The following is a 19,080-nucleotide window of genomic DNA, read 5'->3' on the forward strand; positions in this document are numbered from 1 at the left end:
TTAAATTGTTCTTTATAAGTTATATTTCTTTTTTAATCCTTGTAAAAAAAGACCTGAAGAATAACTTGTGATGTGTCCGTTTGTTCTAGTATATTTTGAAGATTTCCAAAATTTTTCGCATACAGCTGAAAACTTCCCGAGTTTTGCTCGGGTTTATTCAGATTATTTGCTAAATCAAATGAAAAAACTCAAATTCCTATTTAAAAATTTTTGGATTTTGTGTACAATAACGTTTTTTCAAAAATTTTAAAGTAGACATAAGTTTAGCCCTTTTTAATTTTTTTTTTTCAAAAATCGTCCTGAATGCCTGACCGTGTGGATACGCGTAGTTGAAAGTATGGTATGTTTTAGGTTAAAGATCACCTATCTTTTCAACAACTATTTTGAAGATATCTTGCTCAAATTCGACCTTCATCTAATTCAATATCAGAAAAGCAATTTCAAATAGCTTGGCACGTGTTACGACATGTTTTATCAAAGATTTCACAGGAATGCAATCTTTTTGGTGATCAACGCCCTAGAAGCGACTAGTCATCTGATGTCTTTTCAGTTATTGGTGACATTTCAAAAATCAGAAAGACCCCTCTTTATAAAATATCTCTTGATACATTATTCGATAATATCATCTGGTTGAAACGAATCGACTAGAAACTAAGGAGAATTATGGAAGAAATAGAAAGCATTGGAATAATCACTTAAGCGTTTTTTCATTAACAATTCCATAGAATATTCGACCGACTATTCATTTGGTCGAATAGTTGAAAAGGTCAATACTTGGTATTCGACCGTTCGCCGAATACCACTATTCGGTACATCTCTAGTCCTGGAAGCAATCGCAAACATTGTTTTGCCTTCTTTGAAAAATGTATTGTTGAAATTTCCAAGTCGCAATTATTTAAATATATCATTGAGATTTTTTTTCCTACTTTGAAGATCCTTTTCAGGTTTTTAGTTGAAAATAAAAAGACAATTTAAGTGGATCCGAAATTGCCATACCCTATTAAAACATAAATTCAATAAATTTCATTTTAAGAATTGCAGTTTGACTTTTCAGTATGACATTTCTACACTCAGAATAAAAAATAAAATTTGGACAGGTTTTTCCAACTAAAGTTAGCAAATTAACGAATATTTTCAATCGCTTATCCTATATAACTTTCTTTGGTTCTTATTTATAACTATAATTCTAAATATAATCTTGCCAATTGATACCAACTGGTTTTTATATTTTGTCATAAACTTTCAAATCAGTCTACGAAATCACACAAATAAATGGTATCAGATTTATAAAGGACAAGTTAAAGAGTTTTTTTTCAATAGTCTAAGCTTCTGCTAACATGGAGAAACGATCCACAAGGTATTGAATTTATTTCTTTATTCAATTGGGTGCAGAAAGTTAAAGAATCTTCCCTGACATAAAATAAGTTCTTGAATTTTCTAGAATCTTAAAAAATAAAGGCACGTTGTCTTGAAGTCAAAAATTTCAATTATTTTAAAAATTTATCGACATACACATGTTGTTTGGAGCATTTTTTTTTAAGATGAAAACTATGAATTTCTCCTGATTTATTACCTATATTTTTGGTTCATTAAAATTATTGATCAAAATTAAGAGATGTTTAACAAGAATTTTAAATTGATGAAATTCCATGACACAAAAAATTTCAAGAGTCAGGGAAAGAACATTTCTCTGAAAGGAATTTTAAATTTTTCTGTTACTTCAGAATGGGAGTAGGCCTAAAAGATTAATGTTTAATGAGGCTTTATCAAGTTTTTAAATTTGAAAGAAACGGAATCATCAAATTTGCCATTTTCATCAATATTCAGAAATTAATTGAATGTTTTTTGATACAAAATTGCTGGGTTTCCAGGAAGTAAAAAACGACGTTGGGCTTTGAGGTGTTAAAAAATTTATATTTGCTTGGAAAAAATTAAATAAATATACACAATTTAATCTTATTTCTGTCCTCGTTCTGGCTACCTACAATATTAAGACATATTTAATACATAAGCATCGTTCATGTAAAGAAACACTTACCTACTCGATTCTTTTTGAAACGACATCAATTTCTTGTGGTTAATTAACTTACGTCCCTTACAGGGACGTTCACACTGATTGCGATTCCTCCCCTCCCTAGAGGTATCAATTATATAAACCAAAGCCGAAATATAATCCAAGTATTATAGCTCAGGTTCTGGCCCAAGGAAATTTGATCCTTACTTACCGTACCTGTACTTGGCCTTCTCTAATCACCCATATCGATGGCAACCGATGGCACGATTTCGATGAATTGCCGTTCAAAACGCCCACACACTAGAGGCTCGAAGACCGGTATCGAAATATGAACGCATGTAGGTGACTCATCATCGTACCTTCGTTCGTTCATTCATCAGACGAATTGGGGAAGGCTACTGAATGGCTTAGTCGCAAACACACAAAGGCACCCTTCGGAAAAATCAATTCATTCTGTGGTCGTTCTTCGGTCATAACTCAAACTTCTTTTCAAATGCACTTATCCGTTTTCTGTTCCTTGTGAACGGACTGACTTGAATATAAAAAATGAGTTCAGAAAATAATACTTTCCACATCTACAATTCCAGGTGTACAGCCTATCGACGCCGGCCCGAAGTATCCACAGCAACGGATCCAATCCGAAAGACAAGCTGAGGCGAATTGCCGTCTCACCGGATACCATCCACTGTCAGCAGCTGGTTCAAGAGGGCACCTATGGCCGGATCTTCTACGGGGTGCTGCATCATCCGCTCGGTGAAACCCGGGATGTCCTCATCAAAACCGTCGTCGGTAAGTGGAAGCTTTTAAGCCGGACGCAGTGGCTCCATAGAGGCGGCTGTCGTGTCCTTTCAGGGAAGTTCAATGACCTGATGGGATTAAAATGGTAGAATGCTGCAATAACATTTAAAATCAATGACTATTTCATTCAATTACTTACAAGTTCATAATTTAACTAAAAAACTAACCAATAAAAATTCGAACTAAAATATTAAAAGAACTTATTAGCTAACTAACTTATTATTAAATAGATAGCCTACAAGCATATACACTTACAAGCTTATGAGGTAACTAGCTAGCTGCCTAGCTAGTAAACTCGCTAACTATCTAACTAGGTAGCAAGCTAACTAGTAAACTAGGAAACTAGCTAATGAACCAACTATCATGCTAGTTGTCTAGCAAACTAGTATAGAATCTAACTAGCAAAAAAGCTATCTAAAATCTAATCAACTAACAAGCTAGATAATGAATCAACTGGCAAGCTAGCTAGCTAGAAAACTAGTAAGGTAGAACACTATCCACCAAACTTATTATCTAACAAGCCAACAAGCAAGTAATTTATATAGATAACTGGCATATTAGCTAATGAGTCAACTATCAAGCTTGATAACTAGCTAACAAGCAATTTGTTAACTAAAATGCGACCAGAAAACCAAGCTTTCTAACTAGCAGTTAGTTTGCAAGCAGGAAATCTAGCAGGCAAGTAAAAAAATTTCCTTCGAACTAGCCAGACATCTATCAGGCTAACTGGGGCTTGTGATATAGCTCAGTTGACAAGTCAGTTGCTTCCTGCGCCGATGTCCGTGAGTTCGAGCCCAAGAGTAAACATCAATCACAGTTGAACCGGATAAGTTTTTCAATGACTTTCCGCCAACTGCATCGATGATATAAGTCGCGAATAACATAAAGATGTTATAACTATTATGATCAAAACAAAAAAAAATCCGGCTAACTAGCTATCCAGCAAGTTAGCACGCTATTAATCCGGAGCCAACTAGTTAGCTAACTACCAAGCTAACCTGTAAACAAGTAAAATTGTAAGCTAGTAAACTAGCATACCAGTCAAGTAGCTACAAAGCTAACAAGCTAAATAGCAAATAGCTTACTCCAAGCTAGCAACATTGCGAATCTAGCTAACTAGCTTACTAGTCTACTAGTTTACTAGCTGACAAGATTACAGGCTAGCAAGCTTACTAACTAACAAGCAAGATAATAAATTTGCTAGCTCGTGAGCTGACTAACTAGCAAGCTCGTAAACTAGGAAACTAGCAAACTAGCAAACAAGGTAATGAGATTGCTAACTAGCTTACTAGTATATCTGCCAACTACCAAACGAGCAAACTAGCAAGTAATCTAACAAATTTACTAAAAAACTAGTAAACTAGATAACTATAACACCAACTGAAAATCAAGCAAACAAGTAAACAATCGTACGTATTAATCTACTAGCTATCTTACTAGCTAGCAATCAAGCAAAATAGTAAGCTTTAAAACCAGAAAACTAGCAAACTCACTAATAAGTAAATTAGCGAACTTGATAGAAAGCTAAAAAGCTAAAAGGAGAGCTTACTTACTAATGAAATAACTAGCCAATAGGAAAGCTATTACACTAGTGAACTAGCAAACTAGGTAATCAGCCAACTAGCAAGCTAGTTAACAAGTAAACAAGACCAATATTGGTTTCGGTAACTCGCTAACTGGTAAACGCAAAAACAAGCAAACAAGCTAATGGGTCAACTAGAAATCTCACTAACAAGCTTGGTATATGAAATTAAGACTATGCAATCTGCAAAACTAACAATTCAGGTAAAAAGTAAACTAACAAATAGCAAATTATGTAGCTGAAAACTGACTGCTTGACTATTTTTCAAGCTAAAAAGTGAACTATCAAAAAAGTAAACCAACTAACATGCTAACTAGATAACTAATTATCTAATTATAGACTAGCTTACTTAAATGACAAAAATGACAAAAATGACAAAAATGACAAAAATGACAAAAATTACAAAAATTACAAAAATTACAAAAATGACAAAAATGACAAAAATGACAAAAATGACAAAAATGACAAAAATGACAAAAATGACAAAAATGACAAAAATGACAAAAATGACAAAAATGACAAAAATGACAAAAATGACAAAATTACAAAAATGACAAAAATGACAAAAATGACAAAAATGACAAAAATGACAAAAATGACAAAAATGACAAAAATGACAAAAATGACAAAAATGACAAAAATGACAAAAATGACAAAAATGACAAAAATGACAAAAATGACCAAGGCATCGGGCCCGTCAACAGAAGAAGTCCAGCTACTCGCCACAGTAGCTATTGAGAAGGTGGAAAACTGGATGCGCTCTAAGAGCCTACGCCTAGCACACCATAAGACCGAGATGGTGCTGATCACTAACTTGATTTCGGCACAATCCGGGACGATCGCAGTTGGACCGTGTGCAATCGAGTCCAAACGTGCGGTAAAATACCTGGGGGTGATGATCGACGACCGGCTCAGCTTTACGGCCCACGTCGACTACGCCTGCAAAAGAGCGGCAATGGCGACAGCAGCCCTCTCACGGGCCATGTCGAACAACTCGGCGATCCGCTGCAGCAGAAGGAGGGTCCTGGCGAGCGTGACCTCGTCCATTCTGCGTTACGGAGTGGCAGCCTGGAAGGCAGCCTTGAGTAGGCAGTGTAATCTGCAACAGCTCTGCAGGGTGCAGCGGCTGATGAACCTGCGTGTAATCAGCGCATACCGAACGGTATCCTCGGTAGCTGCTGATGTTGTGGCGGGGGTCATGCCCATCTCGGTCTTGCTAGAGGAAGATGCCTTCTGCTACGAGAACAGGCACGTGCCCGACGTGCGGAAACATGCCAGAGAGAACTCGCTGTCCAACTGGCAGCACCAGTGGGACAGCTCGGAACGTGGCCGGTGGACCCATCGCTTGATCCCTAATATCGGATCCTGGATGGATCGAAGACATGGTGAGGTGGACTTTTGCATGACACAGTTCCTGACTGGTCACGGATGTTTCATGCAGTACCACCATCGGTTTGGACACGTGGCTTCGCCATCCTGTCTAACCTGCGGAGACATAGTTGAGACGCCAGAACACGTGGTGTTCAGCTGTCCAAGGTTCGAGGAGGTACGTGCTAACATGCTTGCCGCCTGCGGACCAGACACGACAGCCGACGTGCAGAAGATGTGCGAGGACGCCAACACTTGGCACGTGGTCAGCGATGGGTTCACCCGGATCATGACTGCCCTGCAGAGGAGTTGGAACCAGCACCAGTCCGCGATCGGTGTAGGGTGACTCCTTCGTCGGGGAGCACCTGAGTAGTGTGCGTCCGACCCTGGCAGTAAAGCATACAAAGATAAGACTCTACCTTCTGCGTATGCCGAGCTGCTAGGTACGTCGCGCGTCTGTGTGTAGGATACCTCCATCGTTATCGTCGCGGAGTATCCGAGTCGAACGCGCCCTCTGCGACGGAGGCTGTGGGGATAAGACACGAACTTCTCCGCAGTCGAACTCGTAGGGGGAAGAGTATTCACGTCGCGGAGTACTCTCGGGTAGAGTGGTCTCACGTCGCCGCCGGATGAGCCACTTGAGTCGGGTAGGATGACATCACCGTCGGGATTCATCTGAGTCGCAAGCGTCTAAGACCCGTACGTGTGCTGTGACAGGCGCGAGTCTAGGATAAGCTGCTCTCGAATCGGCACACGGCGGGCAAAAACCCTAGGGTTGCCAGCCAATAAGGGAGGAGGAAGACCGGACCACGGTCGGAGTAGAATGTCCTTTCGGCGGGGGGCATTCGAGTAGTGTGCGTCCGATCCTAGCAGCAAAGCATACAAAGATAAGACTCTACCTTCTGCGTATGCCGAGCTGTTTAGGTACGTCGCGATCGTTGTGTAGGATACCTCCACCGCCGCGGAGTATCTGAGTAGAACGCGCTCTCTACGAGGGAGGCTGCGGGGATAAGACTTGACCTTCTTCGTAGTCGAACTCGTAGGGGGAAGAGTATTTACGCCGCGAAATACTCTCGGGTAGGGTGACTTCACGTCGTCGGCGGGTGAGTCATCTGAGTCGGTGTAGGATGAATTCTTCGCCGGGAATCATCCGAGTAGTCTTTCGTAAAGCCCCGGACGTGTGCTGTGACAGGCGCGTGTCTAGGATAAGCTGCTCTCGATTCGGCACACGGACGGGCAAAGAGGAGAGGGCCTCGAGCCAAGCCAGGCGGAGCCAAGACCTCAAGTCGTTAGAGGCGAGGTCATTGGTCTCTTGCAGTGGTCTCGAACAGAGGCGGTGCGCACGTTTTTCGTGGGAACCAAGCTAGTCTCGATTTGCGAGTAAAGGCCGGATCTCAAGTCGTTAGAGGCGAGTTCCTTAGTCTTGAATCGTAACAAGAGGCAGGGTATATATGCTGGAGTTTGACTCGAACTGGAGTTTGCCGAAGAGCGCTTAAGCGCGGACTTGGTCTCCCATCTTGGGTACAGCCTTCGTTGCAGGTCCGGATGGGAATTATGGCCAGAGGCCCCAGGTGGACTTTATGGCGTAGGGGTACATAGTATCATGAGTCGTCCAATTGCACCCATGGACCCAGAGTAGCATACTGGGGGGACTCGGTCGCTCGCCGTGCCTTGGAATGCAATCCGTAAAAAGGATTTACCACCTGGGTGACCAACTAATAAAAAAAAAGATTAAGCCAGGTATCAGGTATCAGAATGGGGGTAGGCTTAATAGCGGCACGTTATCCAAACATACGGGAAAATTGTGCCTAGCCTTTTTTTATCCAAGATTTCATCATTTACCTGAGAAACCTGAAAAACCTATAAAAAGGAGGAAATAAATTCCCCTTTCCACTAGGGATTATTAGCATTAAAGCTCTTTTCTAAATTCGGTAAGGAATGATAGAATGCTTTTTAAGTTTAATTTCTTAAACTCAGATTCGCTTAAAACGTAAGATCCCAGAGTACGAAAACGTAGTCTGGCAAATGAGGGACAGTTACATATAAGATGGAAGAGATCTTCCACATCTGATTAACAACTACCACATACTGGAGATTCAGCACGCTGAATGTTGTGCATGTGATAGTTGAGTTTACAATGACCGGAGAGTGCTTTGATCAAGATGCTGCAATGAGATTTATTTAAAGTTAATAAGTAACTCGATATGATTGGAGATGGTTTTTCTAAAAATAATTTAGTTTGACGACAAGTGTCCAACTCTTCCCAGTATTGTTCATGCTGGTTAGAGGACCAAGTTTGAACTTGGTTTCTGAACCAACATGGTGATATTGGGACAGCCGGCTCTGGTCCGTAAAATTCCTTTTCCGATTCCGTTTCCAAAAATTCCCTTATGTCCGGGTACCTATAGAAGGTTTAATCCATTGCATTCAGCAAGTTCTTCCATTGCTTTCTGACATGCGATTACCAGTTTTGATCTAGAACTGGAAGCACTGAGTGATTTGATAGCTGCTTGGCTATCTGAACAGAAATAAACTGTTCTGAACATAATCTTCTTTTGATGTGCAATTTGCACTCCATACATAATAGCATATAGCTCAGCCTGAAAGACTGTACAATATTTTCCTAGAGGTTGAGCATATTCTATGTTCAACTCGTGACAGTAAATTCCTGCACCTGCACGATCGTTTGATAATGAACCGTCAGTAAAGAATACAATATGAGAGGACATTTGGTCCTCTACGAAACCTGATAACCATTCTTGAGGAGAAGGAAATTTGACTTTAAACCCCATGTAGGGAAAACTACACGAGAGTGTTAAATCGTTTGGCGCTAGATTAAACTTGTTTAATCTAACTAATTCAGGCCACACATTTGTATGACTCGATGATCTTTCGATATTTGCTGACAGCCAGAGACCAACTGCCTGTAGACGAAAAGCACATGAGAAGGCTTCCTGTTTTAGGAACAAGTGTAGAGGTTTGATAGAAAACAAAGCCTCTAGTGCTGCAGTAGGAGTTGTAGTGAACGATCCGGACATCCCCAAAAGACACATTCTTTGAAGGTGATTTAGTTTAGTCCGAACTGTTGCAACTTCTCCTTTCTGCCACCACACTAGACACCCATAGGCCAGAATTGGTCTTACTATTGTGGAGTAAATCCAGTGAATATGTTTGGGTTTGAGTCCCCAGTTTTTCCCGATTGCACGTCGGCATTGTCCGAAGGCCATGCATGCTTTTTTGATTCTGAATTCGATGTGATCTGACCAGTTTAATTTGGAGTCAAGAATGACACCCAAATATTTAACTTGATCAGACACGGTGATTTCGGAACTATAAAACAGCAGAGGGCGCACCCCGCGGGTGATACGTTTTTTAGTAAATAAAACAATATTAGTTTTTAGAGGATTAACTGAAAGTTCTACATGAGAACACCATCGTTCAACAGAGCGCAGAGCTTGTTGCATTATATCAAATAATGTGCTTATGCACAAACCTCTTACCAGCAGAAGATAATCATCTGCGAATCCATAGGTTGGTATTCCAATGTCATTGAGTTTTCTCAACAAGCCGTCTGCAACTAGGTTCCACAAAAGAGATGATAGTGCACCTCCCTGTGGGCAACCACGTGTGCTAACTTTTGTTATTGAAGCCTGTCTTAAAGACGAATGAAGATTCCTGTTTCTTTGCATTGCGCTAATCCAGTTAGTTATAGCACTAGGCACTTCATGAAGTAGTGCCGCATCCATTATTGATGTAAACGAGACATTATCAAATGCTCCTTCTATGTCTAGAAATGCTCCTAGACATAATTCTTTCTGTGAAAAACTATTTTCAATATTATGTACTACGTTGTGCAGAAGAGTTAATGTTGATTTTCCTGTTTGGTATGCATGTTGTGTCGCATTAAGCGGATGTTGGACAAGACATTCTTGCCTGATATGATGATCAATTAAACGTTCGAGTGCTTTTAATAGAAATGAACTTAGACTAATAGGACGAAAGCTTTTGGCTTCGTCGTATGACGATCGTCCCCCTTTAGGGATGAATTTCACGGCTATCTGCTGCCAAAGTTTAGGAATATATCCATGAGCAAAACTGCTTATCATTATTTTTCTATGTGTTTGAAATTATCGAAACCTTTTTGAAACAAAACTGGAAATAAACCGTCACTTCCAGGAGATTTGTATTGAGCAAAACCGTCGATTGCCCATTTGATCGATTCTGTAGTAACTATTTTCCGAGTAAAATGCAAGGAATCTAGACTTCCAGAAAAGAACTCAGGCTCTATCGATAAATCTTGATCAATACATCCTGGAAAGTGAGTATTGAATAGACAACTTAATGTTTCTTCGTCGTTTGATGTATAATCACCACAAGGGGTTTTAAGGTATGAAACCTGATAATCTTTTGATTTGGCTAAGACTTTATTTAACCTACTTGCTTCGTGCAAGCTTGAAATGTTTGTGCAGTAGCTCTGCCAACTTGAGCGTTCGGCAGCTCTTGTTGCTTTCCGGTAAGCTCTACGAGCCAACTTGAAAGCATCAAAACCTTCCGTGCGCCTTCGGTTCCAAGAGCGTCTGCAGTTTTTTCGTAATTTACTGAGATTTGAGTTCCACCATGGTGTACTGTTTTTGTTGAATTTCAACGTTCGTAAGGGACACGCTTCTTCATAAGAATTTAAAATAATTTCGGTGGTTTTTGCAATCACTTCATCCAACTCAGAAGGAGTAGTAATTTCAGGTGTATATCCATGAAATTTTATAGCAATATGCTCCAAATATAGGTCCCAATTAGTTGTTCTTGGGTTTCTGAATGTAATTGTTTCTAAAAACTCACCTGAGTGTTCAAAATAGATAAACCTGTGGTCAGAAATCGATTCTTCGTTAGGCACATGCCAATTTGAAATTTCCTGAGAAATTGTTCTAGAACAAAGTGTGATGTCAATCATCTCTTCTCTGTCACACCTAACAAAAGTTGGTTTATTTCCTACATTTAGAATTTCTAAATCAGTGCTGCTTGAATATTCCATTAAATTTAAGCCTCTCAGATTGATATCTGAGCTACCCCATACAAAATGATGGACATTGGCATCACAGCCAATTACAAGAGGTATATTTTGTGATTCACAGAATGAAATGACATTTTTAAAATTAAGCCAAATAGCATTAGGAAGTTTTATAATGGTTTAATTATGGCATTGTGTTGTGCAGCTCGTTTCATGACGGTTTTATTATGGTCATGCAGAATGCTTATATTTTTTTCGACCATATGTTTTCAGATGATTTTGAAAACGCTGATAAAACTTTTAATAAACATACTGTTTTAGTTATTTTGAAAGAGTTATGACTGCTCTTTTTAAACTATAATAAAACACAAACTTTGAAGTTTGCTCCAAGCTTTCTTTTGCATGTTCTATAATAGCACTCAGTGCATGATTATTAAACCGCCATAAAACAAAGTGACAGTTCTCGATCAAGATTTCAAAACAGGACACGCACAGGTTAGATAGCACATATTTGAATTGTAACTCCCATTTTTACACATTTTTGGTAAGTTATGCGTGTTGGTTTTGAGTTAAAATTTAAAAAAAAAATCATCTTTGAAAACTTGAAATCAACGAAAGTGATCTTTACAATATGAGTATTGAGTGAAAGGGCCCAAATAGTAGGAAAAAAATTGTTGCTTGACGCCATAATTAATTCAAGATGGCGGCTTCCACTTTTATTTTCAAAGCTGTAAATTACTGAAAATATCGTGAAACCTTCGCAATATGGTTATTAGGTGAAAGTGATAAACGAGTAGAAGTCAAATTTCGATGCCCGTCGCCATCTTAAATTCAAGATGGTGGCTACCACTAAACTTGAAAATACTGTAAATGACTGAAAATCGCATAAAACCCATATTATAGGGATATGAGTTGAAATAGATCAACCGATAGAAGTTGAATTTCGCTATCTGACGCCATCTATAAATCCAAGATGGCGGCTTCCACTAAACTTTAAAATGAAGTAAATGACTTAAAATGACATGAAACCCAAATTAGTATTGGGTGAAAGGGCTTAACGAGTAGAAGTCGAATATTGTTATTTTACGCCCTCTTGAAATCCAAGATGGCAGCTTTCGATAAACTTTAAAAATGCTCTAAATCATTGAATATAACATGAAACCTCCAAAATATGGGTATTTGTCAATTGGGATAAGATTTAAAAAGTTTATATTTGCATTCTGACGCTATCTTGAATTCCAGGATGGTAGCTTCAGCTGAACTTGAAAATACTGTAAATGAATGAAAATAGCATGAAATTCCCAAATATATTGTATTGGGTGCTAAGGCCAAATGATAGAAGTCAAATATCTCTTCTCGCGTTTCTCTAAAAAACTGTAAGTGACTGAAAATTCCACAAAAACCACCACAATACAGACCCCGTTCGTTTTTGGCAACATTCGATTTTGGCAACATCGAATTTGGCACATGTGCTTAAATCAAACGGTTAACAGAAACAACATAACCTTATAGTTTTCGCTAGAATAAGACCAATACAATTTAGACATAATAGCATGATAGGAACAATAGAATGACATAAATGGCAAAAAAAAATCAAAAACTATAAACAAAACAAAAAAGTCCTAAATGCATTAGAAACATAATGAAAAAATAATAAAAGTGATTTAAAATGATCTAAATTGTCTAAAAATAGTTGTTTTAATGTAGTATTAAGTGAAAAAAAAGTTGATAAAAAAATTGTTCGATTTTGGCAACACAAAAAGTTCGGGTGTTGCCTAAAACAAACAGGGTCTGGTTCTTCTTGTTTAGCCCTTCCACTCAATACCGTTATTGTAAGGCTTTCGAGCGATTTTTAGTCATTTACAGTTCAGTGGAAGCCGCCATCTTGAATTTCAAGATAAAGTAAAAAAGAGGAATTCAACTTCTACTGGTTTAGCCCTTGAACCCAAAAAAATATTGTGGGCGTTTCATGCGATTTTTTGCGATTAACAGTACTTAACAGCTAAGCGGAAGCCGCCATCTTGTATTTCAAGATGAAGTTTGGTAGCGAAATTTGTCTTCTCTTGGTTCCACCCCTTTACCCAATACCAATATTGTGGAGATTTAAATTCATCTACAGCATTTAAAAGTTCAGGCAGGTTACATATGGCAGCAAATTTGAGTTTTATATTGTATTTAGCAAATACTAAGTAACGCCTATTGGTCCTATGTAAAAAAAATCCCTTAACTTCTCATTCCAACGAAGATAATACAGTTAGTTTCGTCCAATTAAAATTTTTAATATTTTTTTAAGTTTTGAGTGGTATTGAGGTGTTAACTTAGTAAATTTCAACCACGTAGACATGTATATCCAGAATATCCGCAAACTCGATTCGTTCGGCAGTTTTGTCCTTATGAAATGTTTCACTAAAGGTTTTGAATGCAAGAGACAATGTTTCTTGCATCTGACAGATCAAACTGCAGGGTTGCTATGTATTAACTTTTTTCTATAGGATCAGATGGCGCCTCTTTATGTTTGCTTAAGTCTCTTTAGCTATTTCTAGAAAGTTTTTATTGCTTTTACATTTCTTCTCTTTTTAGGGTTCAAAATCAATTTTGAAAAAAAAATTCAACTTGTAGGTACTTATGTGTAATGTATCTTAATTGTTAAGGTTTGAAAATGTGAAATTATGAACTAGGCATTTGAAATTTTTCGAAGCAGGAACTTGAGTTCAAAAACCCCGAAAACTTCAGAAAAATAACATTGGTTCTAAACTCACGATGGATTTTCCCTGAAGAGTGCATTGCGTAGAAAACTTAAAATGTTATAAGAAAACAACCACGAATAAAAAGCTCGTAAGCTACCATAACGATAATTTTAAGCCCTTCTTCTTGTGTAAAGTGTACAATTCTCCACGTTCATTGATGCCAATTATTCAAGGGAAACCCTCCTTCGCTAATAGTATTGCGGTGGTGATCCACTTACCATCAATCGAACATTAAACATCCGGTTCAGGTTCTTTGGTTGCAGTCATCCATCAATGTTTCAACCTACAAGTAGCAGCAAGGAAAACAAGAAGAAGAAGACGACGACGACCGCAATTCAATTCAACTCTTATCCCTACAGGTATTTTAGCAGAACCATTAATCTTCTCAATTTGTTGTCCCCCCTTTCTCATTTCATCCAACTCGAACCCCAGACGGAGCCTCGCTAAGTCAGGTGGCCTATCTGCTGTCCGAAGGATCGACCCTCTGCGGAGTGTCCCATCCGAACATCCTTTTTCCGGTGGCAGCTGTCACCGAGCTATCGGGACCGCCGAAAGTGGCCTACCCGTTGGCCGCGAAAGGAAACCTCAAACTGTAAGTATCAACCGAACGAAATCAGTTGGAAGCTCCAAATGTAGGTTGTGATTTGTGACTCGGTGTGCGTTTTTAACCGGTTTAAAAAAGAATTGGAAATTGTTTTCTGCAATGTTGGGACGGTACTAAGGAAATGCTTTACCGATAGTTTTTTTCGAATTGAAAAACGAAAGTTTATTGATAAAAACTACATAATTTGAAAACTTCTTTCATATTTTTTATTATTTTCATTTAAAATATTTCAAAACTTATACATTTTTTCGTAGCACTTAAGGGTTCCGTAAAGTTCTTAAATACGAAATGTAGTTTGAAGTTTGGAGGATGTAGCATACACGGATAAGAAAAAATACAAGTTGTTTTCATAATCCCTTAATTTAGCTGCCTCTTCCAAGTCAATAGTAAGAGGATTTTTTTAATAATCTGACGGGTTTGCGCAAAGTGTCCTCAGGTTTTCTCTACAATTTCAAATTTGGTTTGTTTTTGCAGTTTCAAATCCTATGATTCTTGCAGATAAAAAAAATATCGAGATATTTGAGGAAGGATTTTTTGTGTATAAATTTTAATTCAGCTGAAATGTTCATCAATTTCTTTTAAGTTGAATGGAGCAATGTGGCAATGAAGCAAATCATTTATTAAATTGTTATAAGAATAGAGATTCAACCCAAATCATTCCACAAGACACCCGAACGGTGCTGACACCAAAATACTTGAAGCGACCATAGAATGACAGCTTCTCGGAAAGCGTTCCACAATTTCGATAAGCGCTCGTCAACAGCTGTCAAATCAAAACTAAAATTATTCCACAAACGGTTCCAGATATGGTTGGCATACAGAAGTGGAAAATCGACCTCAAACTAACCTAGTTGAAATGCGCCAGTGGCAAACCAGAAAATCCCACATGCCGGGACCGAGTTCTGACACCAATCTGCCTCAGGGCACCCAAAACCCCTCTCCACTTTCAGACAAGACCCCAAAACATGAATCAAATATTCACCAGAGGCTCTCTTCCTGGATTCGGATATCACCCGATTCAGCATATGCTGGTGAGACTTTTCCACTTAAGTTGCCCAACTTTGGATCTTGCCGAAAGAAGAGCAAAAATCCTAGATAAAATCTGCATAGTGAACATATGGCCGCCGGGAAAGTTGAGCCCCATAGTTTTAAAGTTTTGGTTCCATTCGCCCCCACCCACAAGCTAGCTTAACATGGCTTAATAGCAAACAAGCTTGCAACCTTAAAAAAAAGTCGACATGCTTCCTTATGCAAATGTTTGTTCGATATCCAGCAAAGTGAAGGGCAAAGGATTTTTTCTTTACTTACATGTTATCTATCTATTCGAAAAATCGGTTTACTTTCCTTTCTTGTCTTGAACTTTGATAAATTGTTTAAACTTGAAACAAAAACACTCGGCACTGAGTACTGAAACATTGCCAGGAAAGTTTTATCGATGGAAATTCGTGGATTTTTTTTCTCACTGGCTTACAACTGCAACGCTCCTACATTATTTTTCTTCGAATACATGCGTTTTCTATCAATATTTCACATTCAGAATTGGGATTACAACCAAGCTCAGTTTCCGAATCGAGGTATAGAATCAAAATCGGGATTGAAAATCTAAGAATCATGATAGGGATCAGAAAAATGATCTATACAGAATCTATCCAGAACCGTGATCGAAAGGTAACTAATCCAGTCCCTTACTACCCATTTTTCATCACATTCGCAAATATCAGGCAAAATCAGGCATATTTTCAAAAATCAGGAGAACTCAATGGCTTATCAGGTTTTCAGACTGAGCCTCGAAAAATCAGGCAAATTATGCAAAATCAGGCACATTGGAATCTCTGAGAGCAAAAAACACAGTTTTATCCTGGTACGTATACGAAGAAAGACGCTGCTCTCCGAACCAGAGGTGCCAGAGGTTTTGTGATTTTTCAAGATTTGTTTTGATTTTCGAGAGGCCATTTTGATTTTTCAAAAAAATCTCGAAGTGTCCTGACTTTTAAAAATTGGCCTTTCAAATCTCCTGGATGGTCCAGATTTAGAAAAAAAAATCTAAATGACAATTTAATTTGCAATTAGTTTTATTTTTCAACTATCAACATTTTCTATGCATTTAATTGCCACTTTGCAAGTGTTTAAGGGCCATACACACGCCTTGCGTATACAAAAACTTCATTTCAGTAGATTAAAAAATGTAAAATTTCAAAGCATGGTATTTTGGGTGTATATGCAGTAGTGAGTGATTGAGAAGCTGAAAATGTTTCATATTACGGTTCAATCACTACAGAAGCATAGGCTTGAGATATAGCTCAGTTGGCAAGTTAGTTGCTTCCTGAGCCGATGTCCGTGAGTTCGAGCCCAAGAGTAAACATCGAACACAGTTGTATCGCATAAGTTTTTCAATAACTTTCCGCCAACTGCAACGTTGATAAAGTCGCGAATGCCACAAAGATGGTAAAACGACTGTAATCGAAACGAAAAAAAAAATACAGAAGCATGTGCATATTTCAAATTCATCGCTTCAGGCTGCTTTCAAACAAGTAACAATTACAAACCTAAACAAATTGAATACGGATTTGTGGAATACAGTCACTACTGAACATGTACATACAGTTTACGTTAAATTTATTCCTTGATCTTAGATACGAAGAGGACTTTTAAAAACATTGTTGAATTTGCTGTAATTTATGATCTTAGCAGAACTGCTTGTTATTTCCATGAATCAAGAGGTGTCCTGAAAAGTCCTAAATTTTTGCTTCGCGTTGTCCTGATTTTTGACGAAATCACCTGGCACCCCTGCACTCTTGTTAAAGGTTTAAGCTGAGGCTTTTTGCGCAGACACCAAATACCCAGACTGACCACTGAAGGCCGATTTTGGCGCTTGTTCCGCAGCGCTATCTACGGGTTATCGTGAAACTAACGGCCACATACACTAAAGGAAAAATCTCGATATATCACACACACATTTGCATTGTGCTATTTGTTTTTTTACATCTAGCGATGAACACGGTCGTTTTTGATTACCTACATTTGATAGAAAAAAATAACACGATATATTTCAAAAACCACTAAAGAACCGTTTTTGAATTGTAGCGCATTAACCAAATATGGTTTGAGTTCAACCATAAACCTTATAAAAAATACATCGACTTCGACAAAAATGAAAATTGAATGAAAACTTGAGATTTTCTGCACCACTTCCTTATTGCGATGTGGTTGAAAAATAACCATTTATGACATCTTTGGCTTCATTTGTGAATATCACTTTCAACTGAAAAATTTCGTTACTCTCGAAACCTCCGTCAAGGGTAAGTTCAAGTTTCCCGAGTAGAAAAATAGTGTGACAAACCCAATTATTTGTAAATTGTTGTAAAACGATCTAGGACTTGTTGAGAACAACAAATGACATCGTAAAAACATTCCACTGATTGTGTATTGCAAAACTACAGTATATTGAATGTGGCTTAAAATTATATTACTGTTTAGAACTGTTAAATCAGTTGAATGGACGAGATTCTTAAAAATTTTGTTGAACAATCTGTTTCAGTTAGAGTTTCTTAAAACCCTTCACCTAGCCGAATTGCCGCATTTATAGAGGTTTACAAAAACTGAATAAAACAAAAGTAGAGGTGATATTTACATAATTTGTAAAGCAATATTCTGTTAACAGAAGAAGCTTAATGAAAATCGCAACAACGAAATATACCATTAAGTCACCATCTACAACAAAAAACCGGTGTTAGATTTTTTTTTACTTTTTTCTTAAATAAATCCAAAAACTTCCCTTTTTATGGAAAATTTGTCACATTCGAGAAATGTCTTCTTTCCAAAATATCTAACTAAACTTGGATATCAAACTAGCCCTTTTATCGCCCACTGGAATAGGCAGTTGTGGAAAAAATATTTTTGGCTTCGAGATGATGCATTTTCCTGCAAATTTAGTACAATTTCTAACAAAGTGCGTTTGTTGACATGATGATTCTTGACAAACAATCTCAATTATCCGAGTCTGTTTAGTAAGAATAGCTTAGCTTTTCCTGTTCTGTTGTTAAGTTATTTTTTCATTATTATTTTTTTAATTAAATTTCGAACCATTTTTTGAATATCGTACGAGTAAATGATTCTATCCATGGGTAAAATAAAACAAACGTGAGCTCGTCACATCAAAATCAAAACATTAAATGAATTCACTCACACAGACATACGATATTTGATATTCCATAAAACGACAAGAAAATAAAAATTACTTTCGTTTGCATCAAGATAGTACTGTTCTTTTACCATTCAAAATTCGTTTTGGTGGTGTGGAAAAGCATTGAAATTTATATATAAGTTTAGTTGCAGCCAAATTATTTCGTATTTACTGGGCATCGGTTAAGGAACATTAAAATGACCCTTATTAAAAATTATAGTTTTTTGAAGAATGGTAGTAAACTAATAACTTTCGAAATATGATTTTAACAAAACTTTGAATCAAAGAATTTGGTTGAATGTCAAAGGTGAAAAAATTTCGGAAACAAAGAGAAATGGATTTGAAACATACATTTTGAAATATTCCAAATTCAGTGCTATTTTTCAACAATATTTTTTTCGAATAAAAGATTTTTAAGTTGACATTTCTCCCGCGCACTTTCTCTCGTGTACGGATTAAGATGGGGAAAAAGGCTAAAAACACGGTCGCTTTTAAGGTTAATTTTCCAGTCCAGTCCAGAATTATGCCGAAATCTCGCGTGAGCTTTCATTAAGTCGTATGAAACAAAATGTAAACAAACAGTTTTATTACTAGTAGCAACTTCTTTCCATTTAGAATATTTGTAGCCTGGACAACATATTCTATATGTGAAATACAAATTTTAAAGTTGTTTTGATAACTTTTGAAGCAATTTTCTGTGAATTTTCAAGATGTTTTAGACGACGTAATAAAAGCTCACGCGAAATGGTCATTGCAGTTGTTTTTTTTTTAAATTTCTC

At 37.6% G+C, this 19,080-nt stretch overlaps 1 protein-coding gene across 2 annotated transcripts in view; it reads left to right on the forward strand.

The window, feature by feature from the left end:
* Window positions 1-19,080, forward strand: part of LOC129758738 (tyrosine-protein kinase RYK) — a 441,697-nt gene that overhangs the window by 302,151 nt on the left and 120,466 nt on the right. For both annotated transcript variants that reach the window (XR_008740054.1, XM_055756340.1), the window contains exons 9-10: window positions 2,602-2,803; window positions 13,947-14,106. Coding sequence is in view for 1 of the 2 variants with exons in the window: in XM_055756340.1 (XP_055612315.1) it covers window positions 2,602-2,803; window positions 13,947-14,106 (362 nt within the window). In the remaining variant the exon portion in view is untranslated. The remainder of the gene's footprint in view (window positions 1-2,601; window positions 2,804-13,946; window positions 14,107-19,080) is intronic.

Source organism: Uranotaenia lowii, chromosome 3 (genome assembly GCF_029784155.1).
Source record: "Uranotaenia lowii strain MFRU-FL chromosome 3, ASM2978415v1, whole genome shotgun sequence".
In the NCBI taxonomy this organism is placed as follows: domain Eukaryota; kingdom Metazoa; phylum Arthropoda; class Insecta; order Diptera; family Culicidae; genus Uranotaenia; species Uranotaenia lowii.